Source organism: Pseudorca crassidens, chromosome 2 (assembly GCF_039906515.1).
Source record: "Pseudorca crassidens isolate mPseCra1 chromosome 2, mPseCra1.hap1, whole genome shotgun sequence".
Taxonomy (NCBI): domain Eukaryota; kingdom Metazoa; phylum Chordata; class Mammalia; order Artiodactyla; family Delphinidae; genus Pseudorca; species Pseudorca crassidens.
The window spans coordinates 82,813,940-82,828,424 of record NC_090297.1 but is presented as its reverse complement, the minus strand read 5'-3'; the positions used below and the strand labels follow the sequence as shown (position 1 = coordinate 82,828,424).

Here is a 14,485-nt window from a genome sequence, read left to right as displayed (position 1 = left end):
GTTACAATGGACACCACAGAAATACAAAACGTCGTAAGAGACTACTATAAGCAACTCCATGCCAATAAAATGGACAACCTGAAAGAAATGGACAAATTCTTAGAAAAGCATAACCTTCCGAGACTGAACCAGGAAGAAAGAGAAAATATAAACAGACCAATCACAAGTAATGAAATTGAAACTGTGATTAAAAATCTTCCAACAAACAAAAATCCAGGACCAAATGGCTTCACAGGTGAATTCTATCAAACATTTAGAGGAGATCTAACACCTATCCTTCTCAAACTCTTCCAAAATATAGCAGAGGGAGAACACTCCCAAACTCATTCTACAAGGCCACCATCACCCTGATACCCAAACCAGACAAAGATACTACAAAAAAAGAAAATTACAGACTGATGAACATAGATGCAAAAATCCTCAACAAAATACTAACAAACAGAATCCAACAACACATTAAAAGGATCATACACCATGATCAAGTGAGATTTATCCCAGGGATGCGAGGATTCTTCAATATATGCAAATCAATGCGATACACCATATTAACAAATTGAAGAAAAAAACCATATGATCATCTCAATAGATGCAGTAAAAGCTTTTGACAAAATTCAACACCCATTTATGATAAAAACTCTCCATAAATTGGGCAAAAAGGGAAACTACCTCAACATAATAAAGGCCATCTATGACAAACCCACAGCAAACATCATTCTCAATGGTGAAAAATGAAAGCATTTCCTCTAAGATCAGGAACAAAACAAGGATGTCCACTCTCACAACTTTTATTCAACATAGTTTTGGAAGTCCTAGCCACAGCAATCAGAAAAGAAAAAGAAATAAAAGGAATCAAATTGGAAAAGAAGAAGTAAAACTGTCACTGTTTACAGATGACATGATACTATACATGGAGAATCCTAAAGATGCCACCAGACAACTACTACAGCTAATCAATGAATTTGGTAAAGTAGCAGGATACAAAATTAATGCACAGAAATCTCTTGCATTCCTATACACTAACAATGAAAGATCAGAAAGAGAAATTGTGGAAACAATCTCATTTACCATTGCAATGAAAAGAATAAAATACCTAGGAATAAACCTACCTAAGGAGGTAAAAGACCTGTACTCAGAAAACTATAAGACACTGATGAAAGAAATCAAAGATGACACAAACAGATGGAGAGATATACCATGTTCCTGGATTGGAAGAATCAGTACTGTGAAAATGACTATACTACCCAAAGCAATCTACAGATTCAATGCAATCCCTACCAAATTATCAATGGCATTTTTTACAGAAATAGAACAAAAAAATCTTAAAATTTGTATGGAGACACAAAAGACCCTGAATAGCCAAAGCTAGTTTGAGGGAAAAAAACGGAGCTGGAGGAATCACACTCCCTGACTTCAGACTATATCACAAAGCTACAGTAATCAAGACAATATGGTAGGGGCTTCCCTGGTGGCACAGTGGTTAAGAATCTGCCTGCCAATGTAAGGGACACGGGTTCGAGTCTGGCCCAGGAAGATCTCACACACCACGGAGCAACGAAGCCCATGCACCACAACTACTGAGCCTGAGCTCTAGAGCCCGCAAGCCACAACTCCTGAGCCCATGTGCCACAACTACTGAAACCTGCGTGCCTAGAGCCCGTGTCTGCAACAAGAGAAGCCATGACAATGAGAAGCCCGCACACAGTAACGAAGAGTATCCCTGGATCACCGCAACTAGAGAAAGCCCATGCACAGCAACGGAGACCCAACACAGCTAAAAATTAAAAATAAAATAAAATAAAGACAATATAGTATTAGCACAGAAACAGAATATAGATCAGTGGAACAGGATAGAAAGCCCAGAGATAAACCCATGCACCTATGGTCAACTAATCTATGACAAAGGAGGCAAGGATATATAATAGAGAAAAGACAGCCTCTTCAATAAGTGGTGCTGGAAAAACTGGACAGCTACATGTAAAAGAATGAAATTAGAACACTCCCTAACACCATACACAAAAAATAAACTCAAAATGGATTAAAGACCTAAATTTAAGACCAGACACTATAAAACTGTTAGAGGAAAACACAGGAAGAAGACTCTTGAAATAAATCACAGCAAGATCTTTTTTTATCCACCTCCTAGAGTAATGGAAATAAAAACAAAAATCAAGAAATGGGACCTAATGAAACTTCAAAGCTTTTGCACAGCAAAGCAAACTATAAACAAGACAAAAAGACAACCCTCAGAATGGGAGAAAATATTTGCAAACGAATCAATGGACAAAGGATTAATCTCCAAACTATATAAACAGCTCATGCAGCTCAGTATTAAAAAGAACAAACAACCCAATCAAAAAATGGGCAGAAGACCTAAATAAACATTTCTCCAAAGAAGACATACAGATGCCCAAGAGGCACATAAAAAGCTGCTCAACATCACTAATTATTAGAGAAATGCAAATCAAAACTACAATGAGTTATCACCTCACACCATTTAGAATGGGCATCATCAGAAAATCCACAAACAACAAACGTTGGAGAGGGTGTGGAGAAAAGGGAACCTTCTCGCACTGTTGGTGGGAATGTAAATTGATACAGCCATTATGGAGAACAGCATGGATGATCCTTAAAAAATTAAAAGTAGAATTACCATATGACCCAGCAATCCCACTACTGGGCAGATAGCCAGAGAAAACCATAATTCAAAAAGACACATGCACCCCAATGCTCACTGCAGTACTATTTACAATAGTAAGGTCATGGAAGCAACCTAAATGCCCATGAACAGGCGAATGGATAAAGAAGATGTGGTACATATATACAATGGAATATTACTCAGCCAGAAAAAGGAACGAAATTGGGTCATTTGTCAAGACGTGGATGGACCTGGAGACTGTCATACAGAGTGAAGTAAGTCAGAAAGAGAAAAACAAGTATTGTATATTAATGCATATATGTGGAATCTAGAAAAATGGTGCAGATGAACTGGTTCGCATGGCAGAAATAGAGACACAGATGAAGAGAACAAACGTATGGACACCAAGGTGAGGGAAACGGAGGTGGGGGTCGGGTGGGGGGCAGGGTGGTGGTGGTATGAAATGGGAGATTGGGATTGACATATACACTAATATGTATAAAAGAGATAACTAATAAGAACCTGCTGTATAAAAATAAAATAAAATTTAAAATAAATAAATAACAAACGAACAATATATCACAGATATTCTTTCAGGTCAGTATATTCAGATTCTCCCCATTCCTCTCTTAATGCCTGCAGTGTATTCCATAGTAAGGATGTATCATAACGTATTTAAATACTCTCCTTTTGTTAAATATTTAGGTTGTCTGCATTTTGCTTGCTCTTTTAATAATACTGCAATGAAGCTCTGAGAGTGCAAACTGATGCACTAGTGAGAAATACTTCTACAGATCAGATTCTTAGAAATTATGTATTGTATAAAGTACATATGTATTATAAATATTTATAAGTGCCACCAAATTGCTCTGCAACAACGTAAAGTTAAATGAAAAATGTCAAGAGTGGTTGATTTCTAAGCTTATGGTCTTATCTGAGTTAATCAACCTGGTGATGAATCAAAAAATCTGAGTCATAATTGTAGCTCACACAGCAATGCATCACAGCAGGAAAAGACAACAGAGAGATATGAGTTACCCTGGCTGTGGAACCTGCCTTTTTTAAACTGTTGAGCCTTAGGTTCTTATTTTTTAATTCAATGAATATGTATTGAATACTCAGTGTCTGGCTCTGTTCGAGGCAATGCAGCTACATTAGTGAGTAAAAGAGACCAAAGAAACCCAAAGAACAACAAAAAAACACAACAAAATCCTTACCCTTACCAGTACACATTCTAGTGGGAGAGATATACAATAAGGAACATGCATAATAAATAAGTAAATTAAACAGTATGTTAGAAAATAAGTGCTACAGGGAAAAAATAGATAAAGGTAAAAGAAACTGTGGCGGGGGGGGTGGGTTGCATTTTTAAGGTGGTCAGGCCAGGCCTCACTGAAAATGACAACTGGGCAAAGCTGTGAAAGAAAGAGTAAACCAGAAGTTTATCTGGAGGGACTGTTGCAGTCCCAACCCTACCCACAAAAAGTAGCTACAAAGGCTGAAGCAGGAATGTACCTGTCCTATTCAAAAACCAGAAAGGATTCTGCTGAAGAAGAATGAGCAGGAGGGAAGAGTAGTAAGAAATGAGCTCAGAGAGGTCAGAGGTGGTGGTAGGGTAACGGCAGATAAACACTATAGGGTGCTGTAAGCCACTGAAAGAACTTTTTCTGATGGAATGCAGAACCTTCTGCGTTATTCAAAATAGTCGAAAGTGGAAGCAACCCAAGTGGATAAATGAATAAACAAAATGTGGTATATACATACAATGGAATATTATTATTCAGCCTTAAAAGGAATGAAATTCCAGTACATGCCACAACATGAATGAATCTGAAGACACGATGCTAAGTGAGATATGCCAGACACAAAAGGACAAATGTTATGATTCCATTCACATGAGGTACCCAGAATAGGCAAATTCAGTGAGACAGAAAGTAGAACAGAGGTTACCAGGGACTAAGGGGTGGGGAGAAACGAGTTACTGTTTAATGGGTACAGAGTTTCTCTTTGCTGTGATGAAAAAGTTCTGAAGATAGAGGTGATGGTTGCACAACACACTAAATGTACTTAATGCCACTGAACTGTATACTTCAAAATAGTTAAAATGGTAAATTTTATGTTGTATATTAGAGAATGAGCTATTCTGAATGACTTTTCCAGATATTTGTCTTTTTTTCTGAGAAATTATTTTAAAGAGTTATTTTGATGGACTTCTTCTAAATACATATTTCTTTTTCCTATAAAATTGAATATAGTGAATATTCCTAGTAATACATTATATATAATAATTGTACTCTACTATAAAAGTGTTTCCCCTAGGAGCACCTTAAAGTTCAGAGAACGATTAATTAAATGGTTCCCTAGCACTCTGATTTATTTAGGTAATGTTAGCCATATGTACTCTTCTCTGCACCTAACTGCTTACTGTGGCTTTCACTGATATCCAATACCCCTCCACATTACTTGGTGCAACATGCCGGGAAACCTCAAAACCAAGTTTGTAATGATGTGTATAAATAGCAACTAGAGTTACTGAAATCCTTAGGTACTCTTCTATGCACAAATGTCTTAGACTCAGCATTAACTTTTCTTTACTCCATGGCTTTTGATAATGTTGGACAAAACTTCCAATTATGACATCAGCCATGGTAAGCCAGCGATAATTTTTCCAAATTAAAGATTTGTAAAAACATGTATTTTTTTTTCTGGGTTGAATTAAGACTAAAAGCCAAGGGTTCCTTTCACTGAAAACCAGTTATTAAGTTCTTAATAACACTCTATTTTTAAATTTTTTTAATATAAATTTATTTTATTTATTTATTTTTGGCTACGTTGGGTCTTCATTGCTGCGCACAGGCTTTCTTTGGTTGTGGTGAGCAGGGGCCACTCTTTGTTGCGGTGTGCTTCTCATTGTGGTGGCTTCTCTTGCTGCAGAGCATGGGCTCTAGGACAGGCTTCAGTAGCTGTGGAGCACGGGCTTAGCTGCTCCACGGCATGTGGGATCTTCCCGGACCAGGGCTGGAACCAGTGTCCCCTGCACTGGCAGGCGGATTCTTAACCACTGAACCACCAGGGAAGTCCCAATAACACTCTATTATTGAGGATCCTGGATTGCTTTACTGGGGCAACGAATGCTTTGAACCACCATATCTTTACCAATAAAAATATTCCCCCAGAAATATCACTTCTTGATAAATCCTACTTCCCATGAATTTACTATAATAAAACATCAAAATATTCTACCCATAAATATGATTTAAATAAAAGAGAGATTACATGAAAGTATGCTGTTTACGAAAATTTACTTAGGCTTCTTTAAACATTAAAATATGCTCGCTTACTGAAAAGGTAAATATTTTAGTAAGTTACAAAGTACTATTTTAATGCCCACATTATAACCTGCAAGTAGTTATTTCTTAGGGTTTCTCCAGTCTATATAAATATGCCATTGCTGAGGGAGTTTATAAAGGAATAAGATATAAAATCTCCTATCTCAAAGAAGCTTACATTATTTGATTATTAGGTAACACAAAAGGCAAACTGATCATAAAGTAGGACACATTTATTTGTGATGGCCAAGTCTCAGTTTTATCATGCCTCTTTGCAGGAGAAAGGAATCTTTATTTTCAAGTAAGCCAGATGGATAGAAAACAATCAGATGTTACAAAGAAGTGATGGATGTTTGTTGAATTAAAAAACAAAATAAAACAATGTTAAAAAAATGATAGAAAGACAAAATAAATGAGAAAAAGCCAAGTCTAACTTAGAATACCCTAAGTCAGAAAGAGACAGAAGAGGAATTTATTAACAGTGGACCAAAAGTACAGAAGTCAAAGAAACAGCTCCAAGTGGAGGAGAAAACAATACAAGAATCACAGAATAGACAACAGTGATATGGAACATGGTCACAGAGTAAAAAAACTTAAACAAGCAGGGGTGTAACTGATAACTAAAATAAGACTTTCCAAAATGAAACCAAAATAAGAACAAAAAAGTTAGGTCCTTTCTAAGACTAAAAGTGAAGTTATCAGGACTGGCCAGAAGTATACTAAAATTCAAACATAAAGGCTTTAAAGGGAAGGGCGGCTTTGGACTAAGATGAAAGGGACAGCATTAGTGTGGTAACACTATGACAAAGTGAGCACATCACAGACCATAATCATGATCTATTTATTCCACGTGGCTGTACATACAGATCCCAAATCTCTCCTCACTAGGCTCAAGCCATGTGTGCATCTGTATTGTTGGCGTATTCTATGTCTGTGTAAAGACACAAGTGAGGGAAAGTAGGAGAAAGGGCTAAGAGGATTCTTCAATGGAGAAATCTCATGGCCCTTTTTACTCTTGGGTAGTGACAATAAAGGGGCTACTGAAAATCTATCAAAGATGGAGTTTTAAGCTCTGTTTTATTCCTGAAATCAAGCCCTGTAGGTGGCCACCTACTTTGCCAAGGGAGCAAAGCAGCACCTAGAGCTGTAGCTCTGACTGCAGCACCTGGAGCTAAATGAGAAAACACTTCTGTAATACTTGTGCCACTAAATATTTACCAAATATATTCACATTTTCTGTACTTCCCTTTTTGTTTCCTGGCTTTAAAATAAACATGACAATATATAACACTCATTGTTGAATAAGTCCAAAGTACTTTGCATAACCAACACTCTTCATCTTTACAGTTCCTTAAAAAGAAAGTGGAGACGTACATAATAAATATACATGACTAAGAGTAGAAAAACTGAAGACTTACCTATAACACTTCGAAAACAAATCCAGTAATTATACTCCTTATTTTATAAACTATCAGACAACATTCCTTCAATAACAGCAGTTGAAAAGAATCTCCATATACAACACAAATTACAGAGGACCATACACATAAGCATGTAGAGAATTCTAGAGTTGTGCTGTCCAATACAATAGCCACTAGTCACATGGCTATTTAAGGTCAAATTCATTAAAATTAAGTAAAATCTAAAATTCAGTTCCTGAACTATACTAGCCATATTTCAAGAATACAATATCCACATGTGGCTACTATACTGGACAATGCAGACACAGAACATTTCCATCATGGCAGAAAGTGCTATTGGACAGTGTTATTCCAGAGTAATGGTATCTGGAACTGGAGAGACAGCCCACATGATAGCCATCTGTTACTAATCTTCAAGATTTTCAGATATGAACTATTCGTAAAGTCACAATAGACACATAACCTAAATAGTAACCCTTAGGTCTGTAAGAGTCTTATAAAATCATACAATAACAATAATTCTCATCTTTTGCTTTTTCTTTTTCATTTGGCCTGCCATATTCCCATTTGGTTAATAGACTATATTGATCAGCACCACAATTCACTTGGCTCGAGATGTTATGTGTCTTGGGTGAGTGGCAATCTGCAGCACTATTGTGCTGCTCTTCCACTGTTTTCATCAGTAATATGAAAGTTTATGTTTTGTTTTTATAGGTACAGATCCTCCTATACCATCAAAATACTACCAAATGGTAAATTATTTTAATTTAAAGAGACTGTTATATTTGCATGTTTAAATATTCATCTTACATCGGAGATTCCAATTATCTATATCTTCTATGGCTTTCTTCAGATGGACTTTATTTGCAAAAGATTTTTCATAGTAGTATTTGAAACTTTAAAGTCCTGTCAAATAAGAAAAATAAATTTCTATTTCAAAGACTTACTTTTTATTTTTTTCTTCCAGTTTTATTGAGATATCATTGACATGCAACACTAAGTTTAAGGTGTACAGCATAATGATTTGACTTCCATACACCATGAAATGATTATCACGGTAAGTTTAGTGAACATCCATCACCTCATACAGATACAAAATTAGAGAAATAGAAAAAAAATTTGTGTGTGTGATGAGAAGTCCTAGGGTTTACTCTCTTAACAACTTTTCTATATGACATACAGCAGTGTTTTTATATTGGTCATGTTGTACATTACATCCCTGGTACTTATTTATCTTATAACTGGAAATTTACAGTACCTTATGACTACCTTAATCGAAGGCAGTCCTCCTTTATAAAGACTTACTTTTTAAAGCAATTTTGTGGGTTCAGAAACTAAGCGAAGCCTTAAAATTATGTTAAATATTCAGACAACAGTTCTCCATTTCACATTCTGAAGATGATTTAAGCTTTTATATAACCATGTAAAAACTTACTTCAAAATTAAGGTCTCGAATCAAGATATCTCCATTTGGCGTTGCTAAAGGAACATGATCAAATCTATAGAGGAAATTAATAAAAAGAGAATAATTTTACATTTAACACTAAGCAGATGTAGCTGAAAGAGAAAGGCTACTGTGTAGTTTAACAGATGTTTATGGTGCTAAAGAACCCTTTTCTGTACGTACTTTATAATGTTATCTGCATTGATGATTTCTCCAATACCAGGTATCAAGGGAATGCCTTGTGCTCCTTCAATACATTAAATGGAAAAATCAGTATTAAAGCATCATGTCATGTCAGCAAAAACTTATGTGACCTAGTGCATTCATATTTACCTTTTTCCTGTTGTGAGACCATGGTGCGTTCATATTTGCCCTGATTTAAATCCTTTAGTACTTGCATTAATTCTGTAATCCGAGCAGTAAAGCTGAAGAAAAAAAGAAGTCATAATCAAAACTCCAAAGGCTATATCTTTAATTTTTATTATTTATTTTGAATATAATTGACATATAACATTAAGTTCATATTTTTTACTTTATACAAATCTAACTGAAGTTTCTAAACTTATCATTTAGTTTAAATGAGATAACTTAAAAGACATCTCATCAACATAAAGTATTAGTACACATTTTATTATTATGCTTCAATAGGAGAGGAGGAACATGCGGCTAAGAAAAGAGGTCTCATAGGATCCCACCTCAACAGATACTTCATTAATAGGCAAATCAAGAAGGTTCTCTGCCACTAGAATTTTAAGGAATTTTCTAGTAAATACTATAAAAGGACCAATGCTAGTGCATTCCTTAGGTCCAGGAAGCATGGACCCTGAGTTCCTGCTGGAGCGAGTTATAAAGCCTTGGATAAAGTTGGCTTTTCTCTCTGAGGACATCATTTATTTTAAGTATGCCAAATGCACACTACTTCCCTGCAAACATGGAAGAATTTGGAGGATTCCTCTCTTTCTTCCTCTGAAGAGGGAAAAAAGATGAAGTGTTCTTAATATTAGAGAGAAATCACTGTGGTGATAGAAATCAAAACTAATGACAAGAAGTTGAGGAGGAGAAGAATGATATTATGGTCGAAGAGAAAGCACTCTAACCAGAGAAGCAAACAGGATCATTCTGTGAATAACAAGCAGAAACTTCCTAAAGGAACAGAAGCATCCCATATGCTAGGAGCTGTAAAGGCATGAGAAAGTTATTAACAAGTAGGAAGAGTGTCAGCATTCTCAAGAGAGAGACTCCTCATAGTAGTTTATAACTTCTTCTATCTTGCCATGAAGACCTTAACTGCCAAAGGAGTAGAGAAGAAGGAACAGAGGAAACAGGCAGACTAACCACAGGCCTGGGAAAGATCCAAAGACATCTAATTTCTTCAGATGACCTGAAACTTACGGTGCTCTTTTTTTACATTATCGTTTTTTTGACACCATACCAAGCCCTTTATATTAGACCCTGAAATTTTGAAATATTTAACTCCATTTGATGGTCTAAGAACAATTTTACTAGACACCCTGACCATATTTACAACTGGACCTACAGCTACCATAAAGTAACTTTTCACTTTTTTCATTAAAATCAACTTCATCCTTGTTTATCTTTTGCTGAGTTGCCAGGTATCAAAGACCTAAGGACAAAAAAGTCTGGTAGGGGACAAAAAAGTTCAAACGAGAAAATTCTATTCACTAACTTAATTTTCTGTGAATCAAGGAAAGACTGCCCCAATTCGACATTTCCCAGCTTACTGAATACCAGTGTCCACAGAACAGACAGCTTGAGAAAAACTAACCTAGTTTAAGGCTCCAAACAGCTATCTTAAGGAAACATGGAAAGTTCACTATCAAAGAAAAATCTTCCTACTTTTCTATCAAAACCAGCTTGCAAGAGCAAGAAATACGGGGCTTCACTGCCCCTTATCTCAACCTCAACTGGGCACAATTATTAAGGATAACATATTTGAAAAAAAATTATTCTCTGCAATTGCTCATTATTACTAATCTTACTTACCCAGCCAATCTTGTCATTTCACGGCCAGCCAAAACTATTCGACCCAGAGCTTGAGACATTCGCAAAAGCATTCTTCCACTTTGGTAGTAATCCTGACAAAGAAATAAATATTAGTTTTCACTTATATTTCTAAGATTAAAACTAGCTTTTCTTTATTGTTATATTTAAAATTTCAATTGAGTATGACTACTACTACCACTTTACCTCCAGAAGTTCTGAATGTGAGCTTTTGAGATGTCGAGGATGAGACAAATCTAGGAAAGGACGACTGACAACTACATAACCAACCACAGTGGCAAAATCTGAAACAAAACAGTTAAAAACATCAACAATACTTCACTTTTCCCACAAATTCCATTCCACTATCTCTTTTAAAGCATACTTACATTTGGCAATTATGCTATCAATGAAGCCCATAGAAAACCGAAACAAAATGAAATTATGTAGGTGCTCCACCTGGCAGAAAGCAAAAACAAAAAATATATATACTTTCTGTATATTAAAAAAATGAATCTATCATGAGGACAAAAGAAACTAAATAATTTTTGTATTCAACAAGTATTAACTGAGTGCCTGTGATCTCTGATGACATTATATACATCACATTTCATTGAGCACAATGCTGATCACAGAACAGTTGCCAAACAAATACTTCATGAAACCATTTTTATGCAAACAGAATGGAAACTACTTAAAGAATATCAATGTGGTGTCCCTTGCATGTAACAGTACAATGACACTGTATTCATAATATTGTCAGATACATACATGTTAAAATTGATCAATAATCAAAAGAAAAAGAACAGAAAGATGAGCTAATTTAGGTGAAACACCAGCTGTCTGGAAATAGCACTAAATGCTTTGCCTTAGTTGGAAACCTCTGGTCTGTGCTTTCTCTAAGAATTATATTACACTCAATTTGAACCCAGCGCTAGTGATGCTGCACAGCCCGAGTCTGTAGCTTTAATCTCAGCATGCATTATCTCAAAATTACAAGTCTAAAAATGTATTTTATTCTGCATTTTTAATGTTCTTGACTTTTCCATCTATCATATTACTCAAGGCCCTGCATGATCCGGCACTGGTCTCTATCTTAAACCTCATCTGCTTCTACTTTGCTCTTTCTCACTGAGCTCCAGAAATATTGGTTCCTCAAACATGCTTCTGCCTTAAGGCTTTTCTCCTGCTGTTCCCTCTGCCAGGATTACTGTCTTCCTAGATATTTATATTCTGTGACTAACTCCCTTACTTCATATGGGTTTCTGATAAAATGCCACCTCTTCAAGAAAGACCTTCTTGCCATCCCCTACCTAAAATAGCTAGGCAACAGCCCCCATCATACTCTACCACTTTATTCCATTTTATTTTTGGTCACAAAATTCACTACAACCTGAAATCATATATTGTAAAATATCCAGTTGTTTACTTGTTTATTGTCTCCCCCACTAAAACGTGGATTTCCTGAGTACAGGGTAGCTTGCTCTTAATATCTTCTGTAAAAGAACAATGGCTAGAACATGTATTCAATGAATGACAGATGTTACATACTGAGCTCAATGCTGGAGATACAACAATGAATAAAGCAGACAAGGTCCCTGAGCTCATGGAATTCACATACTAATGAAAGAGACAAACTAGTAAACAAACAAAATAATTATAAATCACAATGTACGCTTTTAAGGAAACAGATCATTAAAATGGGAAAATAACTGGTGGAGGCCATCAGAGAAGACAAGGCCTCAAAAAGGTGTTAACTTTTGGGCTGAAATCTAAAGGATAAGCATGGGCAAGCCATGTGAAGAGCGAACTAGTTAACAGCAGTCCCCTAGAACATTACCTTAAATGCATTTTATCAGTGAATACTATCAAAGTTCAGTCATGTTAAATATAAAAAAGGCAAAAATTCAATTTCTGAAATAATTTAAAATAACTTCCTTAACCTTTAAAAATCACCTTAAATATGTATTTAATTTCAAAAACTTCCACTAAAATGTAAGCTCCTTAAAGGGAGGATGTGGCCCATCACACACACCACTGTTATCACACTAATCACCTGGACAAGCACAGACACCTAGATGGTGCTCCGTATCTTTTGAATGAATAATCAATAAAATTAATTAAATTCAAATTTTCCAAGCGGCAAGTAAATAAAAACCAAGGTATAGTTTTCATAAGAAACAACGTTTATATTCTAAATCAAGGGTCAGCAAACTATGGCCCACAGTTCAAATCCAGCCTGTCACTTATTTTTGTAAATAAAGTTTTATTAGAACACAGCCACATCCATTCATTTACATACAGAATATGGTTACTCTTGAGTGGCAGAACTGAACAGTTGCAGCAGAGACCATATGGCCTGAAAAGCCTAAACTATACATGTATTATCTTGCCCACTACAGAAAATGTTTGCTGAACTGTGCTCACAGTATTTCCATGAATGCTACAGGAACAAATTCTTTCTGTAATAATCACTAAATTTATCACTAAATAAGACTCTTAAGTAACCGCTTTAAAAGTACAGACAATTATTTTAATAAAACCTACCCATTTTTATAGTTGGGCAACTTAATACAATGATTTGATAGTTTTTAGGAAAACACAGTATAAAAATTCTTCACAGTTAGTTATTTTAAAAATAAATATTTTAAAGATTAAAGGTATATGTATGTATCTTGGCAAAGGCCCCCAATCTTTTTTCCATAAACACATGAGCCTCCAACATGTTATCTTACCAGTTTTCGGAAGACTGAGTGGATTGTCTGCTTCTCTCTTTTATTTCCATTGTAAAAGGCAATTTCTTCACTATTAAAGAAAATAATTTAGCAATTAATTTTAATGTTACCTAAGCCTGAAAAATAACTGAAATACCGTATTTAATGACCGAATATTTGTATATAACTGGACATTTTGTGACTATGAGCTTATTGGGTACATCTCAAGCCACTATCTGTACCCAGCTCAACTGATCAGAGCACAGGGATACGCACCTGACTGGATCACAGACTGCACTACTGACATATGTTGCATATGCCACATATAGCCTGGCTGGAAAAGATGTGCTGGGTTAATTCTCAGAAATGTGAACAAAGAAATAAGAAATATAATAAGAAGTAAGAAGGAAATTGCCATGACATATAGGAAGGCAGGACTAGGGCAGTCATTACTACAAACTGAGTACAGATCTAACCAGAAGGGAGAGGAGAAAACAACAGTTAGAAAAAAAAATAAGGTAGTGATGCCATGACATGCAGCCTTTAAAAGACAGAAAAGCAAACTAATTCCTGCCTGCCTCACAGTGCCAGCTCCCAGGAGGCCTAGCTGAACAGTTGTTCTTATTCTTGGAACCCCAGCATAGCCTCGCAACTCCTCTTTCTTTGAGCTGATTTGAATGGGTACACAGGGGCCACAAGGATCTTAACTAGGAAAAAAGGGTCATTTTATGGATGAAAAAAGGTTAAATATAGTTAACTAAATTTGCAGAAGTCATGGAGCTGGAAGGTCAAATAGCTGAAATTATAACTCGTATCTGACACTTAAGTCTAGTTTTCCACTCTATTCAGTATAATGTAAACTCTCCCAGCAAAGTACCTCTTATAGCAGAGGAAAGTAAAGATTTACATAGGCATCTAGAAGGCACAGTTAAAACAGCTCT

General features: G+C 35.8%; 1 protein-coding gene across 1 annotated transcript in view; it reads right to left on the bottom strand.

The window, feature by feature from the left end:
* The window catches only part of ABCD3 (ATP binding cassette subfamily D member 3), an 82,458-nt gene that overhangs the window by 17,994 nt on the left and 49,979 nt on the right, over positions 1–14,485 (bottom strand). Inside the window, exons 10-16 of the mRNA XM_067726964.1 lie at positions 13,566–13,635; positions 11,220–11,289; positions 11,038–11,135; positions 10,834–10,925; positions 9,163–9,254; positions 9,013–9,076; positions 8,821–8,884 (exon numbers count right to left, since the gene is read on the bottom strand). Of these exons, the coding sequence (XP_067583065.1) occupies positions 8,821–8,884; positions 9,013–9,076; positions 9,163–9,254; positions 10,834–10,925; positions 11,038–11,135; positions 11,220–11,289; positions 13,566–13,635 (550 nt within the window). The remainder of the gene's footprint in view (positions 1–8,820; positions 8,885–9,012; positions 9,077–9,162; positions 9,255–10,833; positions 10,926–11,037; positions 11,136–11,219; positions 11,290–13,565; positions 13,636–14,485) is intronic.